The sequence below is a fragment of the Sturnus vulgaris genome, chromosome 7 (genome assembly GCF_052056855.1).
Source record: "Sturnus vulgaris isolate bStuVul1 chromosome 7, bStuVul1.hap1, whole genome shotgun sequence".
Taxonomy (NCBI): domain Eukaryota; kingdom Metazoa; phylum Chordata; class Aves; order Passeriformes; family Sturnidae; genus Sturnus; species Sturnus vulgaris.
The window spans coordinates 34765403-34792116 of NC_142249.1; the positions used below are offsets into that span (position 1 = coordinate 34765403).

At 39.4% G+C, this 26714-nt stretch overlaps 1 protein-coding gene across 4 annotated transcripts in view; it reads right to left on the minus strand.

The window, feature by feature from the left end:
• Positions 1-367: 367 nt before the first annotated feature.
• NCKAP5 (NCK associated protein 5) overlaps positions 368-26714 on the minus strand; it is a 376424-nt gene continuing 350077 nt past the window's right edge. For all 4 annotated transcript variants that reach the window (XM_088168358.1, XM_088168359.1, XM_088168357.1 and 1 more), the window contains exons 19-20: positions 25104-25291; positions 368-1984 (exon numbers count right to left, since the gene is read on the minus strand). In XM_088168358.1, coding sequence (XP_088024484.1) covers positions 1703-1984; positions 25104-25291 — 470 coding nt within the window. In that variant the 3' untranslated portion in view covers positions 368-1702. The remainder of the gene's footprint in view (positions 1985-25103; positions 25292-26714) is intronic.

The following is a 26714-nucleotide window of genomic DNA, read 5'->3' on the forward strand; positions in this document are numbered from 1 at the left end:
ATACAGTGATGGGATACAGGGATGGGATGGGATACAGGGATGGGGCAGCGAGGACGGCCAGGAGCTGTCGGGGGCTGGGCAGAGCCCGCCCGAGAGGCGGGAGGGAAGGGCAGGGGCAGCCTGGGGTGCTGGGACCATCTCTGTGGGTCGCCTCCTCTCCGGATAACCACGTTATTTCCCTGCGATCGTTTCACAGCTCTGTTCCAAGAAGAATTAATTAAGCTAAAATCGCTGTTTAACAGCCCCGTAAGGAATTCTCCGAAGGCTGCCCCGAGCAGGGGAGGCTCGGTGGGTACCCCCTGATCCCAGCCCCGCACGCCCAAGCTGTCACAGCATCCCTTTCCCAAAAACCCTCAGCAGGCACCGGTAGGCAAGAGAAGGTTTATTTACGAAAGATGTTTCAATGAAAATTTCTTAAAAGTTGAAAAAGACGATGCAAGTTTACTGCAGAAATGACTTCAAATATAACAAATTGCACAAAATATTAACACTGATCATACAATATTTCAAAGATTAACAAGCATGTGCTAAAGAAACTGTAGAGTCTAGAAATACCCCAAATATATCTAGTTTACAATTGCTGTACAAAAAGCAGTTATAAATACTTCACATCTAGAAAAAATACACAGAACCTTTGAAATAGACTCTCCCTTACATATAAACAACCTTTGTAGAAAAAAATCAGAAACACCCAATACAAGCCAATCCCCCTGTCCCGAGATATGTTTGAACTAGTACTGGTTAGCACCAACATCTTAGTGTGTCACAAACAGGAGTTGTTCTGTTTTTTAAAAAATAATTTTACTGTTCAGAATTTAATTAAGACCAAACAGACACTAGAAAAGATAACAAAGTATGGTACATTCATAATTTGATGGGAAATGAGTACAGAGGAGGTGGAAGTTGAAAAGCCACGTTGCAGTCAGATGTACAGGGTGGTTTATGTGGTTCTCATTCCTACAAGACTCCTGTTTGTGTCAGTAGAGAATTGCTTTGACCCTGATCTCTCAAACAGTTATGTGCATGATTGATGAAGCCAATGCCAGCAGTATCAGGCCTTTTAATCTATTCATTTTCTTGCCATGTCAAAAGTCAAAACCCTTTTGAAATAAGACACCTGTTGTGAAGTTGTAATAACTGAAATGCATGTTTCCCTAGAATACCTGTATGGAATTGCACTAAAAGGAAAAGAAAAATCATGTTTTCTAAAAGGGAGTCCATGAGAGTTTATTAAAGACAATCTGGCAGGCTCAAGTTTATGGTAATGCAGTGTTTCTACATACAGTTTTAAGACTAGGACAATTATAACTCTTTTTAAAAAAATCTACTAACTTTTCTTGTTAATATTAACACCAATTTCTTTAAGTTAGTAATCTGCCATTACAGGAGCATAGCACCAATTTAATATTTATTGCTGTCGTGTATCCCTACAAATATATTTTCCCAAGGTATTTACAACTGTACAAATATTCACAAAAGTGCAAAATTAAGACTTTATTCTGTGTATTCGTTGTGTTGGGTGTGTTGATTCCCAGGCACCACCGTGATGCTGCCCTGCCTTATTGCTGTGTGCTGGGAGGTCAGAACACCCCGACGTGAGCACAGTGAGCTCGAGGGGGAATTTTCAAACAGTCTTCTCTCCCTCCTCGCTCCACGCTCACCTTCAGCTCCATTCTGTGCTGCAGCCCACTGGGAAGTGTCCCTACACGTCGTTGGAGCCTTGGCTGGTGCAAGAGGAGAAGCTGTCATACAGGGAATCACTCAGGGATTCCAAATTGTCCACATCCTGCCGAGCTGAGCTATTTAAGGAAGCTGCTTCTTTCTTTCCATTTTCTTCCTTCTGTCCTTCAGCCTTGTTCAGACAGTTCTTCTCTTTTTCTAATAAAAGTACATTATTGCTGTTAAATTTATTGAGAGACTCCAGGGAAATTTTAGATACTCTGTTCTGGGAATCTTCTTTTGTTTCTTCAGTTTGCTTCAATTTCTGTAAAAGGGAGGGAAATATTGGAAGCATATTCTTTAAAAAGTTGTCCTATTGTACACCATTAATGACTGTCTTTCCAAAGTTCACAGGGTGAGAGGAAATAGATTGTTAGATGCTTAAATAACTGTTATGATTAAATAGAACATTAGTGCCCATTTTAGGATAAATCATAACTTTAATGATTCTGCTGAGCCAAATAGGACTCCATTTATGTAACACTCAAGTACTATTAATGTCCTAAGTATCAGACCCTGGCTATGCACATGTTAAACATCTCCAGCATCCTCCCAGTAATTTAGATCTTCTCCTGCATGAGTACTTTGAGGGTATGTTTAAAGAGGTATTTGTTTAAGTAGAGTTTAAAAAATACAAAAAGTCAGAGGAGAAAACAGCATTTTCCATAAATTAAGGATGCAAATGAAACTTGCTAGGGAATAGCCTCACATTTTGCATGTATAAGCCTATTGATTTCCACAAACCCAAACCCTCTCTAATAGACAAGAAAGCAACAAGACAGGAAATTACACTGAATGGGGCTGATCCCCACAGACCAGAATCAATCAGATATTGGCCAGGCCTTCTTGGAGAAATGCTGTAATTCTGTGGGAACACTGGACAATGTATTAGCACATTATATTAAAAACACACAGTAGGATTGTACCAGGGTAATTTCATCCCTTTGTTAGCTACTGGTATTTTCAATCAGAGATCTGACCAAGGAATCATTAGGGAATTGTGTAGGGAGCAGCTCAATAAAAATGACCTGCTGTTCATATACAGAGTGTTTCAAAATCTGAGTAACTAACTTCTCTTATAGATCACATTACCAGAGAAATATGGGATAGCATTCAACATTTTACAATCAACATTCAATAACCTCCTGGGCAGATAAGATTCCAGCATTCTGAGATATGCCATCAGAGTGCAAAGCCATTCCTCACTTTTGGTACTGCCATCAGATGGCAAAGACAGAATCAGTAAATTACTGTAAATGCAGGGCATCAATATTTTTGTTTAGCTAGAAAATGAGATGACATTTTAAGCACACTGAAGATATAGCTCGGGCAGGTGTGTGGATGCTGTGGGTCATTACATGTGCAGTTGTAAAGGGTCCTTAGAATTTTCTGAAGAATTCAAGCTTCAAGTCAGTCAAATGTTGTGCACGCTGTGCTGCTTCTGCTTGGAAATCTTTGGTGAGAGGAAGACAAATTGTTACATAGTTTGATTGCTTTTTTTGATGGCTAGTTAGATAAAAATTGAAATGCCAGTCCAATAACTGTTTTTGCTCTGATCTTGTCACATTTCATAAGATGACAATGCATGGATTAGATCACTATTTTTGGAAAATATTTCTAACAAACTTAAGCAAAGCAACAGGAGACCCTCAAGTCTTAGCAAATGAACATTTGCTGTTTGGTGCATTAATTAATCTTGAGTCTGAAAGGTTTTAGGGAATGTTGTGTTGGATTCTAATTTTAGATGACAGTTAAAATTAAGGTCTTCAATATCTGTAATTAAAATGTTTTCTGAGATAGAGAAATATAACTTGGTAATGGGAATGAACACAAATTTAGGACCCTACAATAGAAAATTTTCACAATTTCACCTTTAAATGTTCTTCCCTTTGGCCTCATTTGAAATACTGAAAAAGCTCTTTTACTTCTCTATAGGCCAATTGAGAAAATTCTCAGCCATGGCATCAATAACACACGTTAGCACTTTTTGGTTTTCAGAGTGCTAAACCTAAAATACTTTATTATATGACAGACTAAATGATGTTTCTTTGTCTTTAATTTTCCCACTTTGCAGCTTTTCTTTAGATAAATTGAATGTGAGTAGTTAGCACAGACTTGGGACTGCAGGGCTCAATACTGGAGTTAGTAAGGCCTGTGATAAAACTCTTATTGATTTAAATGGAGCCAATTTCAACTCCTGGGCAGGAGGAGCACAGACTCCTGGAGAATCTGCAGGACAGAGCAGTCTGGGTGAAGCAGCACAATCAGAGGAGGATTTTGGCTATCCTACTGAAGGATGGATTTACACCTCAGGACAGACCAGACTGAATTCATTGGTATATTCTGCATATTTGCAGTATCAATAGTTTTTTGTACCCTTCAAGCACAACTAAGGCTACAATCCTACTTTAATCACACCCTAGATTCTCATTTTGTTTTATAAAGTACATCAGAGAAACTGCAGGGAATAAAAGTAGTCTAAAAATTTTAAGCAAAAACATTGAATCAAGTGAAATTGAAGTGAACCGAAGTCGATCAAAGAAATCTGTTGGCAAAAGATCCTGAGTAGTGAACAGTGCATCTACACTACATCAGGGCTTAAAGGGAAAACTAATTCTAACAGTGGTAGCAAAATTTATCACCAAAACAAGAAACAACTCAGAAATAAGTTAGGGGTATTCCTTGGGCATAGTGTTGTCCTTTTTAGGTGTCCTAGTGCCCAGTTACATCCTTCTGTAAAAAAAACTGAAACTTCCTTTCTTTAACACATAGAAGAAAACTCATGAGCAAAAACAAAACTTTAAGCAGAAGTATTAATGTAAGAGTCTGCACAACCAACAAAACATTTTCTCTCACAATAACAAAACATTTTCTCTCACAATAACATGTACATTCCCGGCACTGGCCAATTTTTTAACCTTGGTGTGTGTCAGAACAGAAATGTTAAAGCAAGTTAAGAATTTTTTGTCTAGTTACTATAGATACAATTTGTAAAAATTTACCAAAGAATGTCTATTTAGAGTCATCCTTAAGTAAGTTTCTTATTATTCATGGCAGTCTTAAAAGCTACTAGATGAATCAAAAGGCAGAAGCAAAACAACTATTGTTAGAATTTGATTGATAAATTGTGTATGTGGTTACGTAGTATCTTTGGTGTTTTTTATGTAGATTTGCTATTGACTGCACCAGAGTCACAGCTATAACAAAGAACAAGGGTTAGCACAAAGACATTAGCATTGCTTATTTTAAAGTAATTAGTTCATTAATGCATTTGAGAGTCACACTAATGTGACTTCTGCAGAGTGGAACGTGAGGCTGGTGTGTTTTACATCCAGGAGAGCTGGGTGAGGTTCGGTAAGAAGTGTAGAGAGCACCAAACCTCTAAGTAACATTTTCTTGTATTTCTCCTGTATCAGGAGTGGCTTTCTGCACACTGAACAGGTGGTTCTGCCACCACAGCAAAGAGAAAGGCTCCATGATTTTGCTCAGTGCTGCTACAAGAGCTAAGATGGGGCCAATGGTACTTGCTCACTTTCACACAGGATCCTTCCCAGCAGCAATGCTTAAAACCATTTCAGCCTTAGAGTGTTGACTTTGCTGCTGACTATTCTGATCTGTTCTGTGAACAAGGTGAGTGCTGCATTTGGTGTGGATGCTATGTTTTCCTAAGTCTTTAGGGAAAAGACAATGACATGTAGTCAGAGATTTTGGTTTACAAGAGACAGGTAAGAGAAAAAGAGGAAAAAAGGCTCAGTGCAGACAAGAACTGTAGGTTTCCACAGTGCCTCTGTAACAGCTCTGGCCCATCACCCTAAAGCAGATCAATGGTTAGCTTGTTTGACTTATCCTAAGTGTATTTTTGTATGGAAAATCTGTACCATTATGGCCTTAGAGTATGGGAAGCATTTGTTGTTCTACTCCACTGTATAGCTGGAGAGCTTCCCATGGCTGGAGTTTCTTACCTGGCAGTAAGGGGTGCCTTGCACCACCTGAGAACCAGCTGTCAGAAGAGGAGAAACTCTTCCTGACATACACAGACATTCATCACGAGCCACATCACTTTGAAATAAACCCATGAGTCATGAATCAGAATAATGTTTCCTTGCTGGCAACATCCTAAAGGGAATAACTAAAACCCATTAGTGATGTAATAAAATCTGGCATGTCACTTCAAGCACAGCAAATTAGGAAAACAAAACTAGCCTGCAGTTACACTGATACATTATAAATAGGTGTTATTCCTACATTAATACATCAAATTAGGTTTTCTGCAAACTGTAAAAATGAGAGGTTACATGTGGGTAGAATGCCTTTTCAGAGCTGTGTGATCAAGGACCAGGAAGAACTGCAGCCCTCCTGAATGGCACAAGGATTCCTCAGGTGTAGTGGGAAGGAGGAGCAGGGAAGGATGGGCTGGTTCACAGGCACAAAGGACCCCACACTCGTGTGCAGGGAAGGAAAGCAGCAGCAAGACAATTTCTTGAATGTGGTAACACACAGAAGCTCTGGTTATCTGGAGGTCAGGCTATGCTCATAAGTCCTTCCAGAGCCCAGGAATAGAAATGAACCATTCTGCAGGATAAATGTATTTTCCAGCTGTCTAAGTTTAGTTAACCAGCACTTTAAAGAGTTCAGAATCAGTTACGAAAAGGAATAAAAAGAACTTTATTTATGTCTCTCATGCATTGGGCAATTTGGTTTTTAGATTAACACAAAAGAAAGAAGGGCATTGCTTCAAGTGAAGTATAACTGCAAAACACTATTGGGTAAAAACAACAAAATTGCTATGAGAATTAAATATAGATCAACAAAATCAATACTTAATTGTATAACTCAAGGTCTTTCATTTCAGATCCGATCTCTAATAGAAGATACAAAGTATGTTCCCTTTTGTTATTTTTAGTTATTGCTCATAACTTTATTGTGAGGAAAAACAATTTTCTAGATTTTTACTTTTTAAAAATTGCTTCTTACTTTGTCTGCATATGCTCAAGGTAAACTTGATCCCTGGAGTCACTATTTCTTATTTTAAATTCACAGTTCTTCCAATTTAGATATCCTCTAACTCCTGTAACTGCTTTGTATTTATGACACAATGGGTCTAAGTGGGATGTGCTGTTGCAGCACCACATAGGCTGCTCATACATAGCCTGTTCAGTGGGACAATTTTAATACATTCACAGCTTCTTGTAGAGCAGCTGCAAGGAGACACAGGCAGTTTTCTGACCAGAGATGTACTGGTGTAACCAGAAATCACTTCTCAGTGAATTCTCTGGTGTCACACGGCTGTTTGCAGTAGAAGGTGTCACATGAAGAGGGCTGGGCAGTGGCTGTCTGTCCTCCAGCCAGGACAGAATGCCATGCAGGCTCCCTGTGCAAAGTGAACCATCTCCAGATCTCACTGGACATCAGGTGAGCAAGTAACACTCTGCAGTGGAAATAGTTACACAGCCACATGCAGCAAACTACAAAGGTGAAAGCTGGAACTGCCCGACCTCTGCTGCATTACAGCTGAGCTAAAAATGGGGCGTTTGAACCTCCTTCTCTTTAAAGCATAACTTTAAATAATAAGATAAGCCTTGCTCTCCAGTGTACATTGTCAGAAGCTTTCATCTATTTTCTGGACCGACAGTAAAATAATTTATGAAATAATGAATCATTTTTCTTTTTTTCTACTTGAGCAGAAATCCCAAAATTATTTTGCTGTAGCAGATAATGACATTCTCAGAAACACACCATCAGATTTCCATGATAAACAATAAGTGCCAGCTTCTTTTGTGGGAAAAAATGCATTGCTAGGAAGCATTTTTAAGTTAATTAGTCTGAACATTCAGCAGCTGATAGGAAAGCCAGATATACATTGGTATGTATCATCTCCTGATGGCATTATGGGTAATGTAAGAATGACTATATAATCAAAGATTACCTTCTGTATTTCAGAGTATAAAAATCTACAAATATATTTTAGTATCACAAGGAACTAAATCCTTTAGTATTCAAGGATTCTCATGATCCTGAATTGTTAGTGAATTACCTTAGAGGAAATACAGCTGATTAGCACAAACTGTGTACAATTCATAGCTGCAGATCTGGACAAAACAGCTATTGCCTAACGAACAGGTGGCTGAGGAGTTGAGACTTATGTTTTCTATATCTTGAATTCTTGTGTGATTTAGGAGATAAAAGAATTTAGTTTAGTGAATTGGGCATTATGCTTTCAAAAGCATAATTTTCATAAAATGATGAGATGACTCAGTACATTCAGCATTCTAATGCCAAGATTACCATCTTCATACATGAATATTTCCTTGACATGACAAGACTGTTTGACCTGATTAGGTTTATACCAAGCCTCTTTGAACTTCTGCATAATTTAATAAACCAGGATGTTGAGATCTGAGTTCCCAGGCTTTTTGCCTTCTCTTCAGGTACAAACTGAATGGAACAAATGTTGTTTTCTCACAGTGCCTCAGAATGGCCACTGGCTGCATCAACTCTGCATGGACAAAGTTTATTTAAAAAGGAATAAGAAAATACAATTCTAAGTGGCAATACCTTGGAAAACGATAACAGTGCTGGTGCTCAGCCAAGTGTGTTGAGGCAATGTATTAAAAAGAAAAGCAATTAAACACCAGTCCTTTCTCCAGAAGGCAAAGCACAGCCTCACTGTTCACATTGGCAGAATCACCGATTTTGCTTCTCACAGAGGGAATCTACCCACTAAAAGCAATGCTTAGTGCAATCAGAAGCTCACCACAAGGCATTAAGGAAGAACTATCCATGGTGAGAAAGGAAGCTATTACTCAGTTTTTAGAACCTGATGGACTGAAAATGAAGAAGAGATGTATAGGATTCACTTAACTTCTCAGAGATCTTTTTAGCTTTACTTGTAGAGGGAGTTAAATAGCAAAATTTTCCTGATTTTTGAGTGATTGAAAAAAATGGCAGTGGAAAAAAGTCATACTGAAAGGTAGGATTGGTGACAAACTTATTGAACCTGACTTAGCCATTTTAAGGTCAATACTCTTCCTTGACAGAATTTTATGAAGGGTTATTTCGACAGTGATAACCAAATGGTACTGGAACTATGCAGTCCTAAATAACTTCACTGTTTCAGTTTTCATCAGGCTCTATTTCACCTCACAGAATTTAAATACACAGAGGTTTGTCCTACTGAATAAAAGTAGTTATCCTTACCTTGATGAAAGTATGGTTGATTGCTTCAATAAAGAAGGGGCTTTATACAAAACAGTGCTACAATTTTATCCTAGACTAGAGGTTTGGTTGATGATTTTTTTTTTCATTGGAATACTTACATGGATCTGAATCCAGGAAGGGAAAAAAGTACAGTTCAAAATTGTTTTTTTAAAAAAATCCAGTACCAAATGAAGCTCTTAAAGATATAGGTTCTATCTCCCATTTGACTGATGGGAAAAAATACTCTCAAACTCGGTAAATGCAGGATTGTTCTCATATAACACATAATCTCATGGACATTTTCAGTAATCAGAGTAATTTTTTCTGTATAGCTGAACTATTTTCAGACTACTGTTCCCGAGCACTAGCTGTGTTCTTACCTGTCTTCATCTTCCACCTTTGGCTTTTTTGAATAAGACAATTCATTTTGGTAGTTACAAAGACACTTATCCCCCTTCTCTCTAGTGATGCCTCAGCTCCTGGCCTGTAATGTCTGTGTGTCATTCGTCTGGAATACTGGAATTGGAAAAATGGAATTGCACTCCAAGACTGTACTGTAAAAGGTAATTGCAAGTGGGTAATGATTTTCCTCACTAGTAATCTTGTCTTTTGTGTACTGGACTAGATTCATAGCCTGTGGCCATCCAGCTGACCTGTGAGTAAAAAGACAGAAGCAGCAGAAAGAGAATCATGGAATAACAGGACTGTTTATGTTGGAAAAGATCTTCAAGATCATTGAGTCCAACCACTGAAGAAGCAAGATTATGTGGCAGGATCAAGAGGAAATCAGCAGGATGACAAAAGCATGTAGAAATGATTCCCCCAGCTATAAAGACTGGCTTGCTATGGGCATGAAGAGGGCTGTGCTGTCTGGGGGAGAGTTCAATGTGTGAGAATCTCTGCTGGAAGACCTGCAGAGGAAGGAAAGGAAAGGAAATGTCCCTTCTGGCAAGTTCTCAAAATGATTCAGGGAGGTAGTTTAAACAAAGGAGTGAGTTCCACAGAAAATAGAGCTTTTTTATTTTTAGCCTCTGAGGAAGAAGGAAACTTGGGAAAAGTAGTCTTTCCAGACCCATCAGTTCCCCTCTGTGTGACCACCAGAGAGGGAGCCTTCATGTCCCCAGGGCACACATCAGAACTAAAGCTCTTCCAAGCTCTCACCAGGAATATAGAGGCCAAAATTTTAGAAAATTCTGAATTAGCTTGCTTAAACTCCAGTCCAACAACACAGTTTATTTTAGGAGCCTGAAGCTGATATTTCCCTTTCCACTTCAGATTTTAATCAACTCTGTGTAACTGAGATTTTTTACCTCTAATGATTCTAACAAAACGCACTGCCCTTTCTTTTCCCTTCTGTGACACCTGGCTTCTGAAAGGCACTGCTGAAACCCAGTGGGTGTGCTCTCCTCTGCAGCTTCCCTAAGTGAGGGTTAGGGGCTGGGGCTGGCAGTCCTGCACGGGGATAAATGCTCCTGGAGGAGCAGGGGAAGAGGCAGAGCCCAGGCTGCCTTCCCAGTACATCTGCAGCAGCCTGAGCCACATGCACACTCTTTTCTGACTGTGCAATGAGACCAGGGAAGTTCCTTTGTAATCAGAGAAAAGTGGGACAGGATAGATGCAAATAATGATGCTGGTTATGTGACTGTGCTTGCCACATTTCCAGCTGAAGTTAAGAGCTGCGTGGTTTTCAGCACTGATTCAAGCAAAGCATGAACTGCAGATGGAAACCTATGTTTTAAGTTCATCTGCTATCAAATCCTACATAACAGTACAGTTATTTACATGGACTTTCTAAATTTATGCAAACAATTTATCTCTGCTGTAGGGCAGAGTATTTCAGGGACAGCAGCACAACATGCACAAAAATCCAAGACAGAGTTTCAGGCACAGGCTGCAGAACCAAATTAAAGTAGAAGGATAAATCCTCTCTTGCAATTTTTAGTTCATTTCAGTACAGCAAGTTGTATCAATAAAAAGCCTACAGTATAAGTCAGCTAGAAAATAAATGCTATGAAGGATGTTCCATTTTATGTTGTTTGAATTTGATTAGTGATTAGTCCTGGTGGTTAAACCACATGGGAACAGTAATCAAGGGCTCTCTACAGCAATTCTGTAACAACTGGAAAACACTGTTGGCTCATGTCCTATTCCATGATGGGATATTAACCTAAAATCTAATTAATATATGAATGAATTACGTTTCTAGAAACATACTATATTATAATCAATTTTAAGTGAGTTCCTAACAGGAGATAAGATGAAGAAAAAGCTGTAGAATTACCAGAGGCTGATAAATTCTGTTTACTGTGACTGATGATTTTTATGGAGGATAATTTTACAATCCATCAAACTTTTGTCAGTTCAAGAATCATGCTGCCAAACGTATGCAGTAAATTAATTTTTAAATTTACATATTTATTAAAAATCTTATTGAAAACAGCAGGAAGTAAGGCTTGTTTGAATAATAAAATAACTTGTTATTCTACTGGAAAGAAAACAAAAACCTCCAACCTTCTATTAAGATGATTTTATAGCAAGGCAATAATTATAAACAACAACATGAATTAGTTAACCAAACATTGTATTAAATAGCCAACCCAAAAATTAATCAAGAATTTAGAAAACCTTTTTGGAAGATAATCAGGTAAAAAAAAAGCAATTTAAAATCTAAGAAATTAATGGCTGAGTCTCAGGTGTGCTGGAGGACAGGTTTTCTAATCCAGGCTGGATTCCTGGGGAAACCCTGGGGAACTGCAGGTGTCTGCCTGTGGCTGAAGGAGCCGAGGAGGAGGAGGAGGAGGAGGAAGGGATGTCAGCAATGCTCCCATGCCCGTGGCCACAGGGAGGTGCCCACTGGGATGGGGGATCTTTGGTCTCTTCCCTGCAGTTTTCTTTGGCTGCTCCTGACATTGAGGCCAGCCATTCACATTTTTAAAACATCTACTTTGTACAAAGTGCAGGGAAAAGGCAATTCATGCCTGAAATGCTGATGGCAGGTAGTAGTCCTTTTTTAACTCTAAAGGATGCTCAGAAAGAAACATTGTTCTTCTATTATTAGGAGAATTAAGAATTAGAACTATTAGAAATAAGAATTTAGAATGAAGCAGAGCAATGCTGGGCACCAAGATGACCACTGCTACAGATGCAGAGGGAAGCTCCTACAGGCAGGATGCTTATAAATGTTGAACTTGCCTCCTCACTGAATTAAAGCAGTGATATCCATTTTGATTAACATGCATATCATCTGGCTGTGATCCGAGGGGAATTTTAGTTAATTTATGGATTTAGATGTGTTTACTTCATCTTTCAGAAACGAGTACATCTGTTTCTGGTCATGAGAAGCTCTATCCTACTTCGTGGCTCAGCCAGGCATACAGAATGTGTCCCACTGGGATCTGGCAGGAGGCATTAATGCTTCCAAACTCTCTGTGAGGGGCACAGCCTCCAAACAGAAAACTCAAGGACAAGTGCTGGACAGACCTTTGCCTTTCCACCTTCAGCTTCCCAGTAAAACTCAGCTTAAGCATCTAACAGGACCTGAAAGGGTGGTAACTCTTGTGCTGAGCACACCTGGGCTGTAAAAGGCCCTTCCTGGGCTGGGAGGTGATATTTTGGCAAGGCTTTCGAGGCTTTTTCAGAGAAAGAAGGCACAGAGAAAAGATATATTGGGAACTCTGGTTTTGTGGGTTCTACCCCCCCGCTCTGGCTGGGAGAAAAGCTTTGTTGGGGATGACTGAAGAAGGAATTTCGTGTGAAGAAGCAGCATAGGCTCCTGCAGGGAAAGAATAAAGTAGTGGTTTTTTACATTGATTTTGCTGCCATTTCTGTAGAAAAAGAGAAATGTGTGAAGTGATAGCTGCCACATGACTGTATCTGTTGGACAAATGCTTTAGGAGATTTATTGACCTTAGCAATGCAGAAGTGTTACTGCAGTATCAATGCTGCAACTGCAGTGAGATACTGGTGATATAGAGCATGTTCCTATGCCTAAACCACAGATTGTAATATTGTTAATATAATAGGCCACTAGGAGGACTAAAATACAACTGGAATTCATGCAGACACATCGTACAGCTAATATACACTCACGTTTTGAATGCCCAAAGATGATACAAACAGAAAACCTGGATGAAAATACAGAACAAAGCAGTTGCCAGCCCCTACCAGTGAATGAATAATTTGAAAAAGTGTTGCTGAAAATGAGCAGGCATTTAATATTTATCAGCATACAAAAAACCCTAAACTTTTAAGTGTTAATTTCTTCAACATCTTAGATTATTCAGGATTCAAATATTCATAACAATGGAATAAAAATTTTCTCCATGACAGGCATGGTTAGGAGCCCTGTATGGACAGCAGGACTGCCAAAGGTGGTAGAGCTCTGCCCATGCAGAATTCTTTGCAGAATCAGGGTGTGAATTTTCTTCTGACATTCGGAAAATTCCTCATCAGAGGAGCAATGTGTTTATGGTTTGCCCTCGTAATGCAAGATCCCATCTTGAACAAGAATGCTTGATGAGAATATTAAGTGATAATGATTATTTGCTTAGTGCTGCTATGGGGCCTTCAAGGCCCTCAAAGCAGCCTGCTAACAGTACTAGATTAAATTCCAAATGCAGCTGGAAGGTATTATTTATATTCTTTATTTAAAAATGGGGAATTTAATAGCAAGAGAGGCTTAGCAATTTGGACATTCAACCAGAACATCATCCCTATCTCCACAGTCCTGCACTCTTGTCTGTTAAGCTTTTTGTCCGAATTTGAGAATTTTTTATTTGCAGGCAAAAATTTCTCCATGGAAAGGCAGAGGCCAATTCTCTCAGTTCTCACTAGGGAGCACCTGAAATGCTCTTCAACGTACAGAACCTGGCATTTAATCCACTGAACGTGGTAGTTAATCAAATGTTTTGCACAGACTTTAGTAGAGTTTGGATCAGACTCTTGATGCATTAGAGAGATAAATTATTTAACTTACTGAGTTCCCCTAGAAACAAAATATTGAGCTGAAAACAAAGCTAACAAACACCAAATGGGATGCCATCTGCTGCAATGAACAGAACATGACCAGTTCCCCTCATGCTTGAGATTTCTCCAAAATACAATCTGAAATACGTTTGTTCAACTCCCAACTGTCTCACAGAACTGGCTTAGCACAGGTTAGCAAATGCTAGTGCCACCAGCAGCAGCAAGGCAGGCTATGCTGTATCAATTGGAGTAATTGATGATTTCAGTCCTGTTGGACTGCCCTGTGTAAACCCCCAGGGTTTTGTGCTGTCCTGAGCCTATGGAACCTAGGGAGATGTTTGTCTTAATGCCATGTGTCCTGGACTCTCAGGGGGTTCTCCCCCTGAGTAAATATGAATGGTAATTATCCACATGATGCTGCATTCATAAATCTGGATTTTTCTCTCCTTTGACATCTGGATTCCATGCCTACAGGAGAAACAGGATATGGAGGCAACAGTTCCACTTCCCATAGATATCTCCCCCAGGAATGGCACGAGATAGCTGCAATCCCAAGTCCCTGCTCGGTATGAAAGTTTTTGGCTGTGGAGGAGAGAGAGTGGGCTCCCCAACACTTTCACAGGAACAGAAGGACAGCGCTGAGCTAAAAGCAGAGCTTGTGACGCCTGTGGGTGACATCAGCCTTAGCCCCCTTTCCTCTTCCCGAGCACACTAATTGGGCAGCCAGGCAGCTTTTATGGAATGGGAGGGAGAAACCCAGCAGGATTTTCCTTGTAGAACCAGACAAGAAGATAAATGCTTTCCTACCTAAATTTCCTGCCCAGCCAGGCACTTCATCTTCTCATATCACCAGGACAAGTGATGAAACTGCCACAAACAAACAGAAGCTGCAAAGACAATTCAGTCTTTAGCCGTCAGTCAGGAAGGCTCCAGCCCTCACATCACACAGCTTCTACTTGGTGGCTGCTGTCCTTGGCTTGCTCGGCTGCCTCTGTTTTAACACCGTGCCACTAATGATGTCATAACACAGCTTCCATGTTTTCACAATGGATTTCATTTGTAGAAATGCTGTATTAGAAATGTTGAGCTCTTTGTAACCTGGATTGCCATACTGGTTTTAGGAAACATTAAAAGATAGGATGATGTTCCTATAATAGTGATGGTAAAAATATTCTGTAAAATGATGCAAATGAAAGTTTTAGCTTTTTACAGCTGCCCATACACTAATGTTATGGAAAACGCAATCAGGAAATGGATTTAAAAATATGAAGAATTTCATTATGATATGATCTTAATGGGAACACAGTAGGACCAGATTAGAAATGCAGAGTATTTGGCCTTCCTTTTAACTTGGGGAAATGTCTGCTGTCGTTCCATGCCATTGCCCACAGAGCCAATGCACAGCAGCAGGATGTTACAGACCAAAATTCTGCCAGTCAGAGGGAGAATGTCTAAACCAATTTTCAAGCACCTATATAAACTCCATGATTTTCACAGGATCCAAATAACATGAATCAGTCAGAGACATCAGCAAAAGTTACAGATTTGTAGCACCTTTGAAAACTGGGAAGCTGAAGTGCCTAGATATCCATTTAGGCACAGCCATTAAGGAAAGAAGCATGAAAAAACCCTGACCTTTATTTTTTACTGATTAGAGGCCATAAACAAGTCTCCTCTTAGTCTATGCAGAGAAAAATAATTTTTGTAAGAGCAACCAGGAAGCATGTGCTGTCTGCTTTGCTATTTCTGCTCCTCAGTTTCAGGCATTGCCTGAAAATATTATACATTTCAAATCTACTTTTTGTCTCATTATATGTGTTACCAACAAGTTTCCCAATGTGGTAACTTTTTTTTTCTTTTAGGAGTAATATCATAGACAATTACTGCACAGTTAACATTTTAATTTTATAATCCACAGCACCACACCCCATTCATATTTAATCTCTTCTTTTCCACCCACTTCTGCTTTACTCTTCATCCTCCCAAACCCATCTGAGACCTTGTTTTACAGTTTGCTTTCAGAGCATTCAGTAACCCATAGGATATGTGCATATGTAATAGGATGTCAGAAAAATCACTTTAAAGTGTTTGACTGCAATTTTTCAGATAGTAATCACTCGGGGTTTGATTTGCTGAGAATAACACTAGAGTAGCTAAGAGAAGGTATTCAGGCTACAATTTCTTACAGTAGGTAAAATTTTTAGTGACCTCTATTAATGAGGAGGCAAAGGATAGAGAAATTGAGAGAAGGTGGCACTAATGGGAGCAGAGCCATCAGGTTGTGTCTCAGGCACTGATGGATTGATGAGCAGCTCAGGCTGGCAGGACTCTGACATGTGCTATGGAAACTTACATCACTAATTAGACATTTAAATTATGTAACTACATCTTGTGAACTTCCCAAAGTTCCCTGTGTCACTTATTGCTGCTAAATATGCTAAATAATGTTTGTTTCTCCCATCAGATACAAACATCACTTTCCATTAAATTAATATGAATGCTGCAGAAGCCTGAAACTCATGTATTGGGACCTAAAATATAGTAAGAGATAAAATATTACAATTTGGGACCTGCTATAAAGTAGAATGTTTGAACTAGCAAAAAATATTTACCAATATTTTCTTAAGGTTTTAGAGAATCCATGCGTCATACTGCACAAAATCTAGTATAACTTATCATTTCAATAAAAGGAAATCAATTTTGGGAAAGGCAAACAGCTAGTGGAACAAGCTATAAACACCAAAAAATTATTTCAATATGTTTTTTGTTAATATTTGACATAAAATTTGCCTTCTTTTCAAAGACCATGTTGATTAGGATATTATTGTCATGTGCATATGGAAAGAAAAAGCATCTTCTTAATAATAGAAATAATTTGCCAACATTTTCTCAGTATATTGCCACAATTCCTGCTACCATCATCAGTGTAACTTACTCCTCATGTATTCTCCTCGATACAGAACCCTCACACTAAAAGATCAGTCATTTCCCACCCTTCTCTGCGTGATGTTTGAGTGCTTTATGCAAAACACATTGCTGTTATAGATGGGGAAAGCAAGTTTCAGCTGGAAAAACAATTCACAAAAATATTACAGCATTATTCATCTCATTTAACTCTGCTAATCACATGGTCCTCTTGGAGTCAAAATATTTTCCAGCTTCAGAAAACAAACAGCTCACTGAATACACCTCTGTGCCCTACTGCTCTTATCTTGATTGAGTCAATCCAATGTTTATTGGATCCAATCTATTTTCCAGCTTTATTACTAATATAATTTCTACCATTACAACAATTACACTATCTCACACTTTTACCAATATTTATCATTTGTTGCTGTTCATGTGTCCTGAATTCCATTTTGGCTCACAGTATTATTATAATATTCCTATTCCACAGTGAGAGAAATGAAACCTGCAGCTTTATTTCCAAAGATGGGGGACTGAAAAGCGCCTGGTTACAAATGGCAGAAACATGAGTGCACTTTGGGCCATGCTGCAAATCACATCAGTTCCATCTGTCAAACCTCTGAAAAACAGCCCAGAACATTTTCCACTCGGGGAAATCACTAGCAAATTATACTTTCATTCTGTATGTACTTTTGGTTCTTACTAGACTAAAGGATCTTCCTACTAACACCTAAGAGCCCCTGTGCCTATTAAATCCAGATGGAATCTCCAGTTATAGAGGCAAATGGACATTGGATGCTGGGGATGTGCCTGCAGTGAGCAAGGGGGGTGGGCAGGGACTGAAAGAGTGGGGGTCTTACCCACACCCTGCTCACTGCAGCTACTCAGCCCTGCTGAGAAATGACCTGGGGTGCCCAGGCCATCAGAGCTGTGACAGGGCAGACTCCCTGTAAATGAGCTCTGCACTTCTCTGCACTGCTCTGTGCTGTTCTGCACTGCTCTGCCCTGCTCTGTACAGCTCTAAACTGCTCTGCACTGCTCTGTGCTGTTCTGCAATGCTCTGTGCTGTTCTGGACACTCACACACAAGCAGCTTTGGGCCCACTCTCAGGGACTCTGGCAAAAGAACTTCAGGGCTTTTTGGGACATCTGGGCCAGTGTGTGATGTGGTTATGCAGCTCCTATATGCTGAAAAGACAAGCTTCTCTCCGTAATTTGAAATTACTTGCTGAGATGGTGGGATATGGGGTTTCTGCTCCAGTGACCAAGTTTTCCTACTCAGAAAGGGCAAAGTTCTCCCCTCCTCACAGTGCCAAAGGGATTCAGTGAGCACAGGGCTCCAGCTGTGGCCACAGGACATCTTGGTGTGCTGCTTTAAATCTCAAGCCCAGACATGTGCATCTGGCAGCTGACAAGCCCCAGAGGCAGGGTTCAGTGGGTGCTGGGAGTGACTGGGGTGTTTAGCACTCAGTGACACGGGGCCAGAGGCACTGGGACTGCACCTACATGCCCAGCAATGCCTGGAGTCCTTGGCTTCCCTGCTTTCCACTTCCTCCACTCCTCCTCTCAGACTCACATCCCAGCCATTCTCCTTCTAGCCTTGCACACCATGTGTTTTAAATGCCACACAGCCTGCTCTCCTATGCCAAACACTTTCTGTCCCTTGCTGATACCCAGATACTCTTAAAACTATGTGCTAAAAGAAATTTGAGTTAAAATGTCGCCACCTACCCATCCCCATAAATACACTAAACAAACATAAAATAGCCTTTATACCAGCTGGAGGGCTAGTCAGAATGGGCTTTGGTGGCACCATCCTAAAACTACTGAGGCCATTAATGCTAGAAGCAGAACTGCTTCAGCAGATAACAGCTTCCAGGATTTTTTTTTAGGGTTATGTTTTCCCTAAAAATGTCCCTTGCATACCATTAAAAAGTCATTTTCTCTGGTGGACACTGCGTTCCAAATGTCTTGTCTTGCCAAAGCCTTTTAAAAACTTAAGAAAGGTATGGAGAATGCTATCAGGTTCCATGCTGAGCCACTCTCCATTGCATAATTTTTTACTAAAACTCTCAGCAGCATAAGAAACCTCAGCAGTTTCACCTAGAAGGCACAGGGAAAGAAATGAGGCTCCTATAACTGCAGCTTTTTACTGTTGCCAAGCTAGCTCCTCAGGCTGGCTGTAAGGATGTTCTTCCACACCACACAACATTTCTCTTAAGTGATGAGTGTCAAGTGAGGCTTTGGTCCCAGAAGACTGCCTAGTTAGGCTTCAAATTGCTTGTTTTGCTGTCTCTTCACTTTACTTTTTGGGGGCAACTTTGATGGCAAGGTATTAGAAACAATAATGACCTCATTGGGAAAAAAAGGCTTGGAAGCAAAATTTAGAATGTGAATTTGTCCTATGGAGGGGGAAAAATGCAGATATGAGTGATTTGTTGATGTCTGCAGATCTCTTAGACTATTTCTAATTTAACACGACCAAATCAGATTTTAGGCTAGAAAAAATGTGTTTAATTCTGCATTAGTCCCATGGGTGGTATGGTCAAATCTGCTTTCTTATCAGACCATGCTCCTGTGGTTTTTGTCACTTACATTGTCAAATACTCCTGTATAATTTCCCTGACAATGGGTCTTACATCAACTCAGCAATTACTCAGACAGTCCCTGCTTTGATGGCACAAGTATTGCATCACTCATCTGAGAATCAAACCCCCTTGATTACACAGAAAGGAAATTTTGCAGCCCCAAGCCTGTCACTGGGAAAGTCCTACTGAGGCAATTTTGACAAATGGAAATGTGCAGCTCAAAGGTCCCTACAAGGCCACACTCAGGGATCACATAGTGGTGCTGAGTATTAATACTACCAAATATTTACATTACTAGATCACTTCGTCAAACATATGCAATGATTTGTTATATTCTTTCTTTATCTGAAAGAAAAGCAACGATCTTAAAACACCAAACATGGATGAATCAGACTGCAGACTCATTTCCCATCTCTGGATTGTACAATGGCAGTTTCTTCCTTAATATCCTAGGTTCATCAGGGCTAGGAAAACAAATAAAGCTGATTCCCTCCCCACCTCATCATGTTCCTCTCTCTTAAGCCTGGCAAGAAAAATAGCAAAGAGGAGGTGAGGTTTCTGTGCTTGATATGAAGTAAACTAAATGATGCAATTAGTACACAGAAACCTACTATCCCCTAATTTCTACATTTGGTCCAGCCCATTAGATGTTTTCTCTTATTGTCAAGGGACCTCTTCTACCTTCCCTTACCTTCTGGAATAATAATTTGTAAGAGCTGCTTCAAACTCTATATCTGCAGTAACACACACATTGTACAAAACAAGCTAAGACCAAGGTCATCAGGAGCATTTGATGTTTTCTTCTGGTTGTAACATGACATAGGTGTTGCTGTCACCAATTTACAGACAGCAAAACAGATCCTGCTGGGCCAGCAAAATATCACCCAGGGCTGCCCCAGCTGCAGGTATTCATGTTATTATGAAAGTAAAAGGAAAACAATTATTTCGTGCTCACTAGAGTGTGCACTGAGATGTGATTTCACTCTCCCAAATACAGATGGTAACTACAATAGCTGATTTTATTAAGTTTCCCATAGAGGAAAGTGTGGGGAAATGTTCATATTTTTAATTTTGAGTTGAAAGTCTGGTATTCAGGATAAGGCAGCTTCTGGTCGGGGAAACGAAGAAAGTAGTTCCACAGGGCAATACCTCCTTTCCAGTTTAAAGTCTTAGGATACAGCTCTTCCCAAGTGCTAATTGGACTGAAATCATTATCTTAGGCTTTTCCACATGTGATAAGCAGACTCCCTCCTTAAGCACATCTGATAATGTGGAAAAAATTAATTCTCTGTGAAAGCAGAGTGCACATGGTCTCCTCAGAATTATTTCAGATACCTAAACATAGAGAGTCCTGCTTAAAAAGAGACTTAATTCAAGAGCTGAAGAGCTTCTCTCTTTGAGAGCGAGGCACCTTCAGAAAGGGTCTCAGAGAACCCAAATCCAGCACACAGACTTTTCTGGCACATTCTCCATGGTCTGCCTAAAGAGGAGGACAGTGCAAAGTACCCAGTGTGCTGCCAGTTCGTACCCCAGCTCAACTCTTACTGATCTCTGTAGGAGAAGAGGCACAAGGAGAAGCAGCTCAGGCCTTTCTTTATTTCCCCCTCACTCTTGTTTAGTGCAGCCTGCAGAGGTGTCTGGGCTGCTCTAAGTGATGCTGTAATTCAGCAAGGCTGGAACACCCTCTCTACTATCAGCTTAATGCTCGGAGATCAGAGATCCTCGAGGATGGCAAGTGTTGTGCAATTACCAGACTTAGTCTTGCTTCTAGTCCTTTTGTGGGTATTCTCTCTGCTAATAGGAGGCTTGTGAGCACAACAAGTCAATCATACAGCATTAACTCCCAATCAGCTTACTCAGCTGTAAAATCCTTGAGTTTATCTGGGAATGCCGCCAGGTCAGTCCTATTTGTAAGTGCAGCCTAAACAGCAGCAACATCTCTAATTTCTCCTTGGCCTGTATTTGCCAGCTCTCTCTAATGTCTACTTGAATTTCCAGACACGGGGATTTGATCTCATTCATGAATCATCTGTTCCACATATCCAAACTCTGCCATGGTGGATATGGCCATAACTTCACACTGCACAGAGAAGAATCTTCTGTTAAATGAGTCCCCCAGTTCAAGTGCCCTGCAATTAACAAGGTAACTGTGCCAGAAATGTAAGATTCCTTATGTATCTTGTCATTACTAAAGGAAATTAGAAACTTCTGATGGATATGAACTCCTTCCACGAGGGACTTTTTCTTTAAAGGGCTCAAGTCATGCTTTGAATCCCAAGCAAGGTGACTTCAGTTGAGTAATAGGGACAAAAGAGAGCAAGAAGGGCTGTATTGCAGAGTAGAAGTATGTGATGGTTGGTTAAGGACAGAGTAGTAAACATATTTTTCATAATTCTTTGGGACCATAAGGATGACTAAGTAATAAATTCTTTGACCAACTCAGTTACTTCTCCAAATGGTTCTTGTTTGAATATAAAATACGTTAATAAACAATGGGTCTGGGGAAGGGAAATTCATCTTGTTTTCTGAATTCGTGTAAGAAAAAAGTCACTTGAGCTTTTAAAGTCTAAACAGTAAATTAACTGATGAGATATGAAATAATTTTTTCACTGCATAAACGTGGTAGCAGTCATGATGTTGGCAAAGTGCTCAGGGCACTCCCAGTGTGCAAGGAACAGGAACAGCTGTTTAATGCAGGGCTCAGTGAAGTTTCACTGACAAGGTGTCTCCCCTGGGCTGGCTGCAGTGGACTTTGGATCAGGTGCTGAATATATTGTCTTAAATCAGAGAAGTTATTGTTCAAATAAAAAGAATTCATTTGATACATGTAAAAATGAATGTTTCTTGTTTGGAAAATCCTACATGAGGAAAATACACCACAGTCGTTAATTTAAGTGGAAGTTTTCTGCTGACAATTCAATGCATTTTATTTCTTTCTTTGAAATTATGATTTGCTGTTCTCATCCAAAATTCTGCAGTGTGCCAAAGGATGACATAATTTCAAAATATGATTTTCTGGTCAAAATAAAAGTAACATAAAATTGGTCTTAATGCCAGGAGAATTTAACCAGGATTCTGTTTAAGACTGTAGCAAGAAGTATTTTTCCTTTCAGTGTCTAAAAGCCCTTTTTGATCCCCTAAACTGTCCCTGCAGTGCCCCTTCATCACGGTGATGGCCCATCAGTTGTTTCTCTTCTGAAGCTCCTGTACAGTGCTTTTCTTGCTGATGAAACTTGCTGTGTATAAACTTTGGAGTTAATGCTGGTGAATGCATTGGCTGAGAAGGAGACAAATCAAGTGACAAGTCTGGGCTAAGAGAGTTTCCTGACTGCCTCATTAGAGCCCCAGTCTGAACCACTGCCATCCTGGAGCTGTACAGCCCAATTTAATTGGGCTCAGAGACTGCCTCAGCACATTTGCTCTTCAGAGAAGCACTGTAAACTCATTTTGCCCATCATGATGCTTTTTTGACACACATCTTTTGTTTTGTTTTTTTAAAGGCTTGACAAATGCCAGTTGGGAATTAAATTCAAAGCCTGTATGATTTCCTTTTTCAATATACCAAATATTTTGCAGGAAAGCTGCATTATTCTCCCCCCAAAAATTATATATATATATATTTTTTTTTTTAAATTGTTGGCCAAAAGTGCCTCTGTCTCTGCTGTCCTCTTCTTTTTGGGGGTAATGTTGCAGATCACACAGCTCTGATTTAAATAGACTGTGGATCTTCTTGGGTTGGACAAACTACAGCTCAGAAAAAATTTGCTGTGCTGGTTCAGACAGGGAGTTCAGGGCAACCTGCTTTTCATGGTTACTTCCTCTCATTTGTCATTCTGAAAAGTTTAATCCTAATAGGAAAATCTCTAGTGCTTTATTGAGCTTTAGCTGTTCAGGGAGAGGCACTGCTGTTTGGAGAGTTATTTCAGATCCTTAAAAACTAAACTCAAGAGCTCCCCAACATAATGCATGAAAAATGCTGTGCTGGCTGAGCTACACCTGATGCCATTTAGTTTAATGATGGAGTTTTACAGGATCCCAAGGCCTGTTCAATGGGCTTTCTTTAGGTTTTGAGACTGATTTGGTATTTTGCAGAGATGTCATATACAAGGAGTACATGAAAAGAATTAATTAAAAGTAGATGCAACTTTAAGTCACTTTTCTATACTGGAACCAAATCTAATTGCCCTATTAATAGCAGAAGACCTTGGCCTTCAGAAGGCAGAACTGATTTTTATGTTTTTTTTTCCATATATATATACACACATATATATATATGTGCACACGTATATAATTTATCTCCTACACATAATTAAATGATGAATTTCTGGATGTTCAAGATGAGGAATTAATTGGATGCTCAAATTATTTTCCTGCATGTATCCTTTTTAACACCCTTCTGCTGCCTTTTTCGTTTTTTTTTTTTTTCCTTCCCAGCTATGAAGCCAGATTATTTTAAATTGTTCTTTCTAATATGACCCACATATATTGAAATTAAATCATATTCTGGGTACTAATGAAATTGGGTTAATTGGGAAATGAGGCACATACATTTCAGGATTTTTTTTTTTAAGTTTGTGGTCAATTTAATATTCAGTTAAGCAGGATTTTGATGCCAACAGAGTTGAAGAAACAGGGCTACTGCCATTTTGTTCTTTATATTCCTTCTGTATATTTGGCCCAGATTCCTGAAAGCTCTAAGACTCTAACTTTGGTTAACCATCTCTGAAGTTGCAAGGCACAGACATTTCCTGAAACTGAAAACTGGGGTCTGGAAAGTGATAAAAATTCTTTTTCATTTATGCACTACACCAGTAAATCACAAACCAGCAGCTCCCTCATTTTCTCTACCACCTTTGTTTATAGTGTAATACTCCCAAAATGTGCTGAGTGCTCTACACAGAAACAAGAGAGCTTGTGCCTAAACAGAAGAGCTGGGGAAACAGAGTGAACATGGAGGCAAAATGATTACACTGCATCACACACGAGTGTCTCTGCTCTCAAACAAATTGGCTTGTTAGATCAAAGGAGAGAGGGAATGGAGGGAGATGATGAGAGGAGATGGCATGACAACACAGGAGGAAAACAACAGGTTGAAAAGTTCCTCTTCAGGGTTGCTGAGACTGTGTGATGTCAGTTCAATACAGAAAAGGAAGTGAATTCACATGAAGTAAGTGGAGAAAGCAAATTTATTTCTGTTTAGCATCAAGGTCAACCCCTCAGATCTGGATCTTCATCAAAATAATGTTTAAAACCATCAAATCTGTAATTCCAGAGATAACACCAAGATTTCAAAAGAGATCAGAAGATAGGTGATTTCCATGGCATAATTTCATTTGAATTTTCAGGAATATTTCTCCAGAGTTTTAAGTCATTTAATACATGTTGTTCTATATAAACTATCTAATTATATGTGAAGTATCAACCTTAAAAGATAAATTCTGTGTTTACTTGCCAGCTTTAAATTTCAACTCCTCACTAATGATGGAGTACAAGCACTAGCCTGTCTCTACTTGTCAATTTTGTAAGTCTAATTCTGTGACAAGTGAGCATTCAAATGTAACATTCTGTTCTAAAAATATTCAGATCTTTATTCTTCTGCAGGTCATGTCATTTTTTTCAAGTCTGCCTGGTTTTAGTAATCAATCAATCAACACACGGAGGAAAAAAACAAAAGGGAAGTAAAAATAATAATGAACAAAATGAGAATATAAAAATTACAGTAACTCACACTTGGGCTCCCCTTGCTCTTGCTGTCTTTACTGGAAGCTCCACTCAGCTGTTCAATTAAACTGTAATGTGCTAATTGTTCAGGTCCATCCTCTCCAAAATGGCCATAGAGACTGTGTTGGTATAAATCCAAAATCGACATTGGGTTCCCCAAAAACGACCTTCTCTGACTTTGTTTTTCTGGCACAGCTGCAAGAGATGTAACAAATTATGCCAGTCTACATGGTTTTTGATGTAATTTTACAATTTTAAAATGTATTTAAATTTGTAAGGTATTTGAAATTCAATGCAATAGAAACATTAAAAATGCTAAATTCAAACTCTCCAATGCATATACAGGGGATTGTTCACACTTAATGTTTGGGCTGGAGGAGATAGTACAAGACAGACAGAATTAATTTCCTTTCTTTTCAAATTATAGACAAGGTGGTTAATTTGGGGGATCTTCCCACTTAATTATTTGCAGCAAGGTTTTGTTCTTCTCTTTTAATAGACTTACATGGCAGATGTGCTAAGTTCCTTTAGCATACCCTTCAATTTGGCTGTACTTGGGAGTTCTTTCCTTTTCACTGCATTTTATTAAATTAATACAACCGCATAAAAAGCACACAACTAAGGTAAGAAAGTGGTGCTTGTTTTATATCCTGCTGTAGCACAACAACATTAGGAATAAAGCCCTGGTTTCCAAAGCCCTGAAAACTCATTCAGAAGAACAAAATAAAACCAGGGGAATTTTCTGCAGCTTCATGAAAGCACACAGGAGACAGATGTTTATGTGAACATTAAACTCTTTCCTCACACTTCTTGTTACACAAACTTCAACTCTGCCTTATAACCTGCAGCCTTAGGAGAGCATCTACCTTCAATGCCTCTAACAGAATCACATCAGGGTGGAACCAGTTCATGAGATTGAAATCAAAACACTTTTGTGGTTGGAAGAGAAGGATCTGGAGTATTTGGCATATTCCCTGTTACTCTACTGACCTTCTCCATAACATTGGGCAATGCACTGGGAATCTCATGCTAAGCCCATTAAATCAACAAGTCTTATCATTGACTTTTAATAGCCTTTGCATTGGGCACTCAGTCTTTCTGTTCCCTGCTCATAAATGGAAAATGAAAAGCACTCCAACATTATAATTGGGCAACCAGTGAGTTTGGGGACTCGGCTAATAAATGTAATTATCTCTTCATATAAAAATATTCTCTGTGGATTGGTTTGCTAGAGCCCCTGCCCCAGCCTCATGTGGATGTTTTGAGGTTATATCACTTGTGTGCATAAAGACACTGAGACCTTTGAACACAGAAGGGGATAAAGTATGATTGTTAGTACCATGAGAGAACAGCATTTAGAGAGCACAGAACAGAAACCCTGACTATGAGGAATGAGCACAGCAGAAATACTTTTGCAATAATGTGTCATAATCTTCTATTTGTCTCAATCACAATTATCTATTTTATTCCCTTACTGGCTCAAAAGGGAGGCATATACACAAAATTAATGAATCTCTATATAAAATGGTCACCCCAAGTCATGGTTAGATATCATTAAACCTGGAATCTGCTGCCATTGAAAGCAACTGCTAACACATGATAAAAATTGCAAATTGTG